This window comes from Bombina bombina, chromosome 1, assembly GCF_027579735.1.
Source record: "Bombina bombina isolate aBomBom1 chromosome 1, aBomBom1.pri, whole genome shotgun sequence".
NCBI lineage: Eukaryota > Metazoa > Chordata > Amphibia > Anura > Bombinatoridae > Bombina > Bombina bombina.
The window spans coordinates 799,589,932-799,602,433 of NC_069499.1; the positions used below are offsets into that span (position 1 = coordinate 799,589,932).

At 41.1% G+C, this 12,502-nt stretch overlaps 1 protein-coding gene across 1 annotated transcript in view; it reads right to left on the bottom strand.

The window, feature by feature from the left end:
* LOC128661084 (uncharacterized) overlaps positions 1 to 12,502 on the bottom strand; it is a 101,535-nt gene that overhangs the window by 43,008 nt on the left and 46,025 nt on the right. The window contains exons 5-6 of the mRNA XM_053715252.1: positions 11,383 to 11,452; positions 10,473 to 10,649 (exon numbers count right to left, since the gene is read on the bottom strand). Of these exons, the coding sequence (XP_053571227.1) occupies positions 10,473 to 10,649; positions 11,383 to 11,452 (247 nt within the window). The remainder of the gene's footprint in view (positions 1 to 10,472; positions 10,650 to 11,382; positions 11,453 to 12,502) is intronic.

A 12,502-nucleotide genomic window follows, 5' to 3' on the forward strand; every position in this document is an offset into this window, starting at 1 on the left:
ATCTAAATGGGCATACCTGTTGAATGTGTTGTATGTCCTCAGCTGAGATATTAATATTTATTATTTCTGATTTACTCTGGTTTATAAGGTAGTTTGAAATTTTCCCAAACTCATCTAACTGGTGTAATAAATTTGGAATAGATTGGATTGGGTTCGTTAGGAAAAAAAGCACATCATCTGCGTAAAGTAGAAGTTTGTGATGATGTTCCTCAACCTGTACTCCTGTGATATCAACCATAGATCTCATTTTCAAGGCCAAAATTTCAATAACGCAGGCAAATAAAAGCAGGGATAGGGGACAGCCCTGCCTGGTTCCATTGGATATCCCGAAGGTAGCTGACAAGGATCCGTTCACGCGGACTCTAGCCAACGGGGATGAATACATGGCAAATACTCTTTCTACAAACAACTGACCCAGGCACATACGCAAAAGGATCACACGCAGAAAATGCCAACTGACCCGGTCGAATGCCTTTTCAGCGTCAGTGGACACAACCACAGTGGGGATAGAGTAGGTATTGTCTTTTGCTTTTCTTGTAGGAATGAAGACCACCTGATCAGCGTGTATTAAATCTGGGAGTAAGGCGTTCAACCAGGTCGCCAGCAGCTTGGAATAAATTTTAACGTCGGTGTTCAACAAAGAGATCGGTCTAAAATTCTCGACCCTCGTGTGGTCCTTGCCCTTCTTAGGGATTAATGAAATATGTGCGGTTAAAGAGCTGCTAAGAAATGGATTAGTATGAGAGATGGAGTTAAAGAGGGCTAGTAGACGTGGTGCGAGTATCTTGCTATGTTTCTTATAATAGTAATTAGTGAAGCCATCAGGGCCTGGGGCTTTCCCTAATGGCAGGTCTTTTATAATCATAAGAAGTTCTTCCATTTTAAAAGGGGAGTTAAGGGCTTCTTCTTGGGCCTGTGTGACAGTGGGTACAGCTAGATCTCTGAGGAACGATTCTATAAGTGCAGCATTAGATGTGTCAGTGTGCCTAGCATCTGGAAGGTTGTTTAGAGATTCATAATATGTGCGGAATGCTTCGGATATGTCAGAGGTAGAGTATGCCTTGTCTCTGCCTGGTCTATTGACAGATAAGATATAAGACCTATTTGTTCGCCTTTTCAATTTGCATGCCAGTAGTCTACTACATCTGTTGTCGCTGACATAATAAGTTTGCTGCAGCTTGAGTGCAAGTTGTTTACAGTCCCTATCTAGTAATTTATTGACTCTCTCTCTATGTGTTTGCAATTCCTTTTTCAGATTTTCATCTGTTGGTAAAAGTTTAAGTTTCTCCTCAACTACGGTAATAGCAGTTAATGCATCTTGTAGTGCCATACGTTGTTGTTTGTGTTTATGGGACTGCATGCTAATAAGGTCCCCCCTAATTGTACTCTTATGGGCCTCCCAAATAAGTCTAAAGTCGGATACAGAGGATATATTGAATTGGAAATATTCCTGAAGACGGGTCTCAATTCTTTCTAGGTAAAGTGGGTGATCTAGTAAATCATTGTCCAATTTCCAGACAAACATGGAGTGTGGGGAAGATGGACACTCAACTGAGCAACTCACCATTGAGTGATCTGTCCAACCTGTGGGGGATATTTGTGATCTAACTGCCAGGGATAAACAAGACACGTCTAGAAAAATATAGTCAATGCGGGAAAAGCGGGAGTGGGGGAAGGAGAAGAAAGTTTATTGACGGTCTACCATGTGATGTATCCTCCAGACATCATGTATCGCTAGATCTCTAATGTGTTGCTTAACTCTACATAAAACTCTGTTTGGTGTTGAGGAAAGTCCTGTTGAAGTGTCTAAAGCAGTTTCGCGTTGACTGTTATTATATTCAATGGCATGTTATTAGAAGTCGTCATTTATCAGTGTGATGTAGAGTAATCAGTCAGTACAGGGTCTAATGTAAGTCATAAGTGTATAATAAGCAACACCACATACCATGTAAAGTATAGAGTATGTCGGTAGGCAATTACCACAGGGTGTGAGAGTGATTAGGCAAGCACAGTGTGTTATAAAAAAAGGAACAACAACAAAAACAACATAATCAGAAAACAAATAACTACTAATACATATAAAAACAATAGCGGGGGAAACAGAAAACAGTCCCTCCAACATAACAATTATAGTAAAAGGGTAAGGGTCGGCCGGTTACTTGGACCCAGATATCTGCGGAACAATTTAGTGGCCACAATTTGGGATGGTATATGTGAACTCTGTTATACATGAACACAATAGTTTAAGTGTCCCAATGTCAGGACCCAATCGGTACAAACCTATATAAAAGAGAGAAAAAAAAAACCTATGCATCATCAACAAAACAATCGTTCAATTTGTCCATACAAGTGTATAGGCATATGCATGCCATCAAAGGTCTCTACAGTTCGTCCATATTTTAGGATATACTCCTAGGATGAAGCGTTCTCCTCTTATCAGAGAGCTAGTATTGGTGCCTAATCTTACATATAACAAGAAATAAAGATATTAAACAATTCAACAGTAAGTGTCTGTACCAATCTCACCCAACCAAGGAAACTGGAAGTAGATTAAGTCTCTCGTCTTTACATCGCGATTTCAAACTGTCGTTCTTTTTCTTGTGGGCAACTTTGTGCCATTGTGATCCTGCCATGAGTTGTAACTTTGAAGCAACATCATCTGGTGGATTCTCAAACGGATGAGGCGGTTGTAATGACAGACCCAGTCCCTTAGAGAAGGAATCAAGGTCCTGTGGCCCTCTGTAGGTGTGGGTATGCCCCTTATTGACTACCACCAGACTGAACGGAAACCCCCAGCAGTACTTGATGTTCTTCTCTTGTAGTACTGTAGTGATGAACCTAACATCTCTTCTGCGTTGTAGAGTGCTGGTGCATACATCTGGATAAATTTGCAAAGAGTGATCCAGGTAGGATATCTTTCTCATTTGTCTCGCTTTGGACCAAATTTCCTCCCTGTCTGTGAACCTCAGGAATTTGAGAATGACATCTCTGGGGGGTGCTCCTGCAGATGGTGGTGGCCGTAATGCACGGTGTACCCTCTCTAACTCCATATCGGGTACTTCTGTCACCCCCAAAAGTTGCTGAAATAGATTCTGCAAGTATTCCCTAAGTTCAGAGCTTTTTATTTTTTCCGGTATACCCCGCACTCTTAAGTTAGACCGTCTACTGCGGTTTTCGAGATCTTCAATTTTGTCTTGCAAGGTCTCTAATTGTGAAGCTTGGACATATGCATGGGTGTCAAGAGCTCCTATCATTTCATTGATGGTAGTTTGTGTTTATTCCACCTCCTCCACTCTGTTTCCCAAAACATTGATGTCTTTCCTCATAGATGTAAGTTCTGTAGTTATCAGAGACTTTAAAGAAGCAAAATCTTCTTTTGATGGCAAATTGGCAATGTCCTGTTTTAATTGAGAGATGTATGCAGCAGCTGCCTGCGTGTCTGTAGCGCTAGGTATATCCATGAGGGTCTCAGAAGGTACCGTTGTCTGAGGTGTGGGGTTATTTATTGTGTCTGGGAGCTGGAAAAATGTACTCACTGATACTGGTGTAGCAGATTGACTTTTAGTAAGCTTTTCCCCTTTAGGTAAGCGTCTGGCCGCCATATTTGGTGGTTGAATATTCAGTGCTGGCACCCTGCAAAATCGTATCACTTTTTACATATGTAACAAGAGGGTTAAGCCTCCATTAGCGCCTATATAAATCTCTGTTCCAAAGTGTATTATACTGCCTTTGTAATGTATGTTGGGTGCAAACTACGTAGTGCACTTACCCTTATTGATATTATTAAGAAAGTCCCCCTTCAACCAGCTCATGTGGAGTGACATTATGCCCCTGCATCCTCTCTCCGTTTACAGCCATTCAAGTATGCAATAAGGGGAGGAGTGTTATTATATTTGTAGCAGCGTTTTGTGGCATAATAAGCCCCAAGGGGTTAATAAATATTACCAGACTCTCTGAGTCTGAGCCTGGGACTGATGTATTTCAGGGGCATCATATCTATCTTACCCCAGTGTAGAAGCTACTTCCAAGAAGCGATCCGTTAGTTTAATCGCATGGCCTGTACACGGTCCAGCCAAGATGGCGTTGATCCTCCTGATGCGATGTAGAAATAATCCACTGTAGTCGCAGCTGCGGCTCAAGATGTCGACATTCCATTCCAGATAGTATCCCCACCTGGTTATGCACCTTTGAGACACTTTGGTGCGTGTTTGTGGCTGAGAGATGTCCCTGAGTCCTTTCACCAGCACGGAGCTGAATCACCTTGCGGCCATTTGCCTGCACGGCCGAACTCCGCCCCTCTAATTTACTCCTATTATCAATTTTTCTTCGTTCTCTTGCTATCTTTATTTAAAAAAGAAGGCATCTAAGCTTTTTTATTGATTCAGAACTCTGGACAGCACTTTTTTATTGGTGGATGAATTTATCCACCAATCAGCAAGAACAACCCAGGTTGTTCACCAAAAATGGGCCGGCATCTAAACTTACATTTTTGCATTTCAAATAAAGATACCAAGAGAATGAAGAAAATGTGATAATAGGAGTCAATTAGAAAGTTGCTTAAAATGTCATGCTCTAACTGAATCACAAAAGAAAAAATTTGGGTTCAGTGTCCCTTTAATCACAAATATAATTATACTGGTAGCAAAAAAATTTATTTGTTTGGCTACTCAAGTATTATTATAAGCATTTAAAAATGTAATTTGACGGGGGGCGGAGCCAGCTAGGAAGCAGAGCAGTCGCACATTCCAGCAGCTCCGGCTATAAAATATATAAAACCCGATTTTAAGGATTGTTCCAGCTCCAAAATTTAATCTTTTAATGTAGACTGCTCAGCTCCACCGATTTGTGCAACTAATTTCAATGTGACTTTTACTATTTTAACGGCAACACCCGATTCTGGAGTGCATATTGCCGACAAGAGAGGCTCTGAAATCGGCCATCTTGGGCCCATCACCACAGTATTATTCTACAGCCCTGTGCCTCCTACTATCTACAGCTATGCAGACCTCGGAGCAAATTATGGAGGAGATACATATCTTTCTGGACGGGTGCCGCAGTTTGTTTGAGAGCCGAATCCTTTTGGCGCCCCTGCAAGTAGATGCCGAGTCTGGGGACCATGCTGCCCACACACCGATTTACATAACAACTCCGAGAGGGGATGACGCCTTGGGGCCCCGGCGCTCCTCACTTTCTGGGGATATGGGAGCGGAATGCAGGTCAGTAGTGGCGCAACTGTTTCTAAGGGATGCCGTGGACAAATCACCCAAGACTGATCACCTAACATCCCTAGGCGCTACACGCACCGCCTGTTTGTCGCCTGTTACACCAGAGTGTACCAGCACAACACGACACCACACACTTCTCATTGAGGCTTGTAATTGCTTGTGGAGCCTATCGTCTGCGGCTGAGATGGAGGATATTGCAGTCTGGGATAGCTCTCACCTTCCTCTACTAGACATTTTTTCATCACCGGGCAGATGCACCCAGTTCTGCTTAGCTGCTGCGGTCCAACTAACGATCCCCACAGGAATTGGCTAGATGAACTTTCCTGCTACTCACTGAGTCCACCATGCTTTAAATGGACACAGTAAAGACGCTTGTTCTGGCAAAATCGAATTTGGCTGCTTCTGGACCTTTAAATGTTTGGTACTAGTCTTTTGCGTTAACGCATAATATGCCCATAGCAGTCTTATATATTTACTAACAATTTGGAAAGTTACCTTACACTGTGCTTAAGTTTTACTCTTTGCATTTGATTATTCTCAGTCTAAGTAATTGCTGTGATTTAACTATATAACTGTTTGTTTCTGTGATATCTGATGCTGGCTAGATAACATTTGCTTAAACTCCCTGTGATTCACTCTTACCACTGTTATTATGCTGCCCCTGAAGCTCTACAGTTAAAAATCCCTCACGAGTACCATTTTTCTTTTGTATATCTGAAAATGTGTGTATGCTGGAGTGACCTTGCTTCTGGAGTTAATTAGGATGCATCTATGTGTGAGTTATAATGCCTTGACAATGTGTACATTGTGATCCTGTCTATATTCTTAGATTATGACGAATAGCTTACTCCTAACAAAACTAATAGACTAGTTTATAAATTTAGGTAAATCTAGTGAGGATTTTACTTATGATCATACAACCTGTACAGGTAAACAGCCAATAACCTTTGGGCCATTACTCTAAGTTACTCGATTTGAATCCTAAGATTGCCTTATAGTCTTACTGAATGGGGGTTCCTATAATAGTTTCCTATTTCCACTACTATAATTTAGTCTTACTGTGACATCGGCGGCCGAGATGGCGCAGTTTTGCTTTTAATAAGGAACCCCCACGCTGCATTAATTATTGCGGGCATGGGATACAGCTTGATTAGCTCACTGACCACTATATGACAGGGAGTTATTAAACTTTGCCAGGCTAATTTCTTTCAACCTTGATATATATTTAAAGCGTTTAATGAGCCTTTGTATTTCCGTACACTCTGATAGGTTTAAAATATGCTGTTATTATGTTACCTCTTGTCACCATGCACAGTACCATAAGGTCAGCCTCCATAGGTTTTAATCCTCTGCCCTATTTATCTTGTTAAGAGCTTTGAGAGGGCTTACTATGCACGTACAATTTTAGCAGTTAACTGATGTTTCCAGGGTAATCATTGAATGTTTAGTTACCAACACATAGCATAAACCCTTGAGGGTTGCCTTATCTACCTATAGTTGATACCCTACATTTCAAAAGTTTTCTACGCTATATCTTTTAATCACAGTATTCAATTTACCACCTCCCCCCCTCCCCCCCCCCCCCACAATATACCTCCTAATTTGGGAGGTTTAACTATGCGGCTTATCTTGCCCATGCCGCAACATAATTACCCCCCTAGCATTCACTTTTACATATTACCACAGTGGTGACTCTAACTACAACATTCTATTCAGCAGGGCTGATTAACATCACTTTCCAGAAGAGTCTCTGATTGTTCCATCATGTTATTTCCGTTTGGGAATAATACCTTCACTGTGGTTATCACTTCATATGTTAATTATCACCCTAATCTGCGCTTATAGGTCTAAATGTAACCATTCAATCTAATCAATTTCCTCCCTCAGAGCCTGTTGCCGTTTTGAGAGGCACAAGAGTTGCCTCCAATGTCAAGTGAGGAAACATGTTTTTTTTTAGACCGTGTTAAAAAAAAAAAAAAATGAGAGGTTCCAGTCTTCAGTATTGTATTATTTATATTGTGAATTATCTTTAGTTTGTCTTATGTTCTGTTATTTCACATAATTTGTATTATTCCGCACAACCTCAATAAAAGAATTTAAAAATAAAAATGTCATTTGACATATATTGTAGGGTGAAGATGAACTATGAGAGCTATATGTACTCTCATGTCACCTCTCAGCATACTTCCAATCTCTCAACCCTTTAAAAGCTCACAATCAACCAAAACCAACATAGCTATAAATTTAGCTCTTTCGCTTCTGTTACTGAGGAAGAAGTTTCTGCACTTATGCTTTGCTCTCACCTCACTACCTGTCTCCTCGACCCTATCCCCTCATAGCTACTCCCCTGCCTCTCTTCTACAATAACCCCTATTCTCACACACATTTTCAACCTCTCCCTCAGCACCGGTATATTTCTCTCATCTCTAAAAGCTGCACTGGTAACACCTATCCTCAAAAAACCTTCTCTCGATCCAACTTCCCCATCCAACTACCACCCTATTTCCCTACACTCTCTTGCCTCAAAGCTTCTTGAAAAGCAAGTATATGCACGCCTATCCTATTTCCTTACATTAAACTCCCTTCTTGACCCACTGCAATCTGAATTTAGCCCCCATCACTCTACAGAGACAGCAAATGTTAAGGTTACCAATGACCTACATACAGCAAAATCCAAATGCCACTTCTCTCTTCTTATTCTCCTTGACCTGTCTGCAGCCTTTGACAGTGGCGTCACTAGGGTTGGTGTCACCCGGTGCGGTAAGTCATGGTGTCACCCCCCCCCAGAAAGCAGACACACACATACAAACACTCAGACACACTTAAAAACATACTTAGATGCACACACAAACACTCGGAAACACACTCAGACACACACACAAAAACACACACACAAAAACTCAGACACACACATACAAAATATGTAAACTGCACTGCATTAATTATGAAGCTCATGCCTAGAGCTGCTCCCTGGCTCAGCAGAACATCAAATGAAAGATAAACAGAGCACTCTAAAATAAATCACTGAAGAAAAGGTTTAGGCGCACAAACTATGAAAATTCTGCTCTCTGACTCTGTTCCAAGTCTGTCAGTGCACAGCCCTGGGCCGCATGTCACTGAGCAGTGAGCACAGATAGGCAGGCAGGTTTAGGCTAGCAGCGCAACTTTGCAAGCCCCACGGCACACCCACAACATTCATAGTGAAATTGGGCAGGGGAGGAGCAAAGTACAAACAAGCAAAAGCAGCCGGGAAAACTATTTGTTGAAATTGCAGCACTGGCTCAAGGGGCAAAAAAATTGTGAGTCTACAACTTCCCCAGTCCCACTAATGTTCACAAATGCTAGCCTCTAATAAAATAATCTATGCATCTCAACATTGTATTTCTTTGAATTTCAATAAAATGTAAAAAAAAAAAAAAAAAAAAAAAAAATATTTTTTTTTTTTTTTTTTTTTTTTGTGTCACCCCCTGGAGGGTGTCACCCGGGTGCGGCCCGCCCCCCCCTAGTGACGCCACTGGCCTTTGATACTGTTGACTACCCTCTTTTGCTCCAAACCCTCCAATCCTTTGGCATTTGGATTATGACGCAGCCCTCTCGTGGTTCTCTTTCTACCTGTCTAACCGTAACTTTAGTGTAGCCTTCTCTGGGGCTTCCTCTGCTCCATTACCACTTTCTGTTGGGGTACCGCAAGGCTCTGTCCTTGGTCCCCATCTCTTCTCAATCTACACATCATCATTAGGTTCCCTAATAAAGTTCCACGGGTTTCAATATCATATGTATGCCGACGACATCCAAATCTACCTCTCTGCACCAGACCTATCTCCTTCCTTGCTAACCTGTGTCACTAACTGTCTTTCTCTCATCTCTTCCTGGATGTCCTCTCACTACCTTAAAGGGACATGAAACCTAAATTTTTTCTTTCATGATTTAGAAATAGCATGCCATTTAAACAACTTTCTAATTTACTTCTATTATCTAATTTGCTTCATTCTCTTGATATTCTTAGCTGACAAGCATATCTAGATAGGCTCAGTAGCTGCTGATTGGTTGCTGCACATAGATGCCTCCTGTGATTGGCTCTTCCATATGCATTGTCCTTTCTTCAGCAAAGGATATCTAAAAAAATGAAGCAAATTAGATAATAGAAGTAAATTAGAAAGTTGTTTAAAATTGTACTCTCTATCTGAATCATGAAAGAAAAAAATTGGGTTTAGTGTCCCTTTAAGCTAAATCTCTCCAAAACTGAACTCCTTATTTTCTCCCTTCTTCTAAAATCTCCACCCCCCATCTCTCATGACCACGTACTCTCCTCCTCTCTTGTCACCTCCTTACATTCCCGTTTACAGGACTTCTCCAGACTGGCTCCCATCTTGTGGAACTCTCTATCTCGCTCCACATAACTCTCCCCTAGTTTTGAAAACATCAAGCGCTCCCTAAAGACTTTACTGTTCAGGGATGCGTACAACCTACACTAACCTTTCCTAACACCAGTTCCTCTCCTCCATTGCTATCCACCATTAACCCCCTTAGCATGTAAGCCTAAGAGCCCATCTTTTTGCAGATCACCTTCATAAGTGCTGACTACAACAGTGGGACTCTCGTCAGGGCCCTCTACCCATTTGATCCCTATAACTGTTACCTTGAATGCCACCTATATGTCACCTATATGTTTATAGCGTTGCGGAATCTATTGGCACGCTACAAATAACTGATAATAATAAAATACCATACTATATTCAGTGCGGAAAAACATGCATTAATGCCAGAGTTTAAAGTGACTGGAAACCCCAAAATTTTCTTTCGTGATTTGGATAGAAAATACAATTTTAATTTTTTTTCCAATTTACTTCTACTATCAAATTTGCTTCCTTCAATTGCTGAAATAACAGCAATACACTACTGGCAGCTAGATGAACACATCTAGTCAACCAATCACAAGAGACAAATGTGTGAAGGCACCAATCAGCAGCTAGCTCCCACTGGTGTAGGATATGTGTGTATTCTTTTTCAACAAGGGATATAAGGAGATCAAAAGTGTCTTAAATTACATACTTTATCTAAATCATGCAAGTTTAAATTTGACATTCCTATTCCTTTAAGTTCAAAATAAGATCTTAAAACAAGTTGTTTTCTGCTTGTTATTCCTCAGTTCTTCATAAATTACTTTTTCTTGCCATAACAGCATCTGATGCATTATCTTTGCTATTTTACATGTAAATAAAATGGTATTTGGTAATGATAACTCACCACTAGCCTCAGCACATCATTAGGCACATTCCGGGCATGGTTGCACAGTGCATATGCGGATGAGTGACTGAATATCACTGGTGCACGTGACAGCTGAAGTGCATCTTTCATTGTCTTCACAGATACGTGTGATAAGTCAATAATCATTCCAAGGCGGTTCATTTCCCAGACCACTTTCTATAAGGATAAAAGAGGTCACTAGCAGTTAACTGAGGAGCTTATTAAGAAGAAGAGCACAGGTGTTTGGAGTGTAGGTAATATTAGCCGGAAAAGAAGCCCAGTAGGATATGAGGAGAGAAATAAATGATAAATACAGAAAAACAGCAAAGCTAATCATATTAAACAATCAGAAGAGGTGAGAAGTCATTTTAGTCAGTGAGCTTGCCCATACAAAATCATTATTTTGAGCCATAATGTTTTGTTTTTCAATTTGTGGCTTCATTTAAACAGACCTCCTAATTGTCCCTATTTGAGAGGGGCAGTCCCTGATTCTGAGCTCTGTTCTGCAGTCCTTCTGAGAGCCACATGTCCCTATTTGCAGAATGTCCCTTAGCCCAACCCATAGAACAGCCAGAAACACCCATGAACTACCCAGACAAACCCACTGACCACCCAACCACACCCACAACCCCACCCACCAACCCCCATGATCTTACCCCTCCCAACACAGCTTCACCTACAAAACGGTGACAGGTCCCCAACAACCTCCTAAGTCCCTGATACCCAGCCAAACATGTTGGTAGGTATGCCATTATAGTAACCCGCATTGGATCCAAGCATACATTTTATAACATAGAGTTTCTTTTAATCCTGCACTAATGCGCTATTATGTTTTTCAATTTTATTAAAAATAGGTATATGTTGCAGATCACACAAGTATTTGGATAGGCACAAAAGTTGTTCCACTTACCTTCCCAAAATCAGACAATCCATTGCTAGTTGCTGGGTCACTTCCTGTATCCACAAGCCAGTTGTCAACCCTTAAAAGGACAGATAGATAGAAATATAGATAGATAGATAGATAGATAAAAATGCATTCAACATTTTCTCTAAGATGATTGATGTCTATTAAGCTATAAAAAAAGATTTTTCTGTTTTTGTTGCCCTTTTAAAAAGTCTATTTGTGCAAATTGCTGAGCTCCAATGAACCAAAGTGGGATATATGTAAATGGTATTTAGATGCTCATGGTGCTTTTTATATTCTCAATTTTGAGGGGGCATTTTGTTCTTGGCTTTTAGGAGCAGGAAGGAACAAGGTAAGGTAGAATGGAATGGTTATAGGTCCTTCAGAAGTGAATGTTTATGTGTTTGTGCATGCGCTTGTGTGTGTGAGAAACACCTAGGCCACTTCTAATGTGCAGTTTAAGCCCTTTCATTTAAGCCCTTTCATTTATTTACTGAAAGGTTCTTTAGAAATGTTCATTCTCGGGCTCTAGACAAGAATATTTAAAAAACAGAATTTATGCTTACCTGATAAATTACTTTCTCCAACGGTGTGTCCGGTCCACGGCGTCATCCTTACTTGTGGGAATATCTCTTCCCCAACAGGAAATGGCAAAGAGTCCCAGCAAAGCTGGCCATATAGTCCCTCCTAGGCTCCGCCCACCCCAGTCATTCGACCGACGGACAGGAGGAAAATATATAGGAGAAACCATATGGTACCGTGGTGATTGTAGTTAGAGAAAATAATTCATCAGACCTGATTAAAAAACCAGGGCGGGCCGTGGACCGGACACACCGTTGGAGAAAGTAATTTATCAGGTAAGCATAAATTCTGTTTTCTCCAACATTGGTGTGTCCGGTCCACGGCGTCATCCTTACTTGTGGGAACCAATACCAAAGCTTTAGGACACGGATGAACGTAGGGAGCAAATCAGGTTACCTAAACGGAAGGCACCACGGCTTGCAAAACCTTTCTCCCAAAAATAGCCTCCGAAGAAGCAAAAGTATCAAATTTGTAAAATTTGGCAAAAGTGTGCAGTGAAGACCAAGTCGCTGCCTTACATATCTGGTCAACAGAAGCCTCGTTC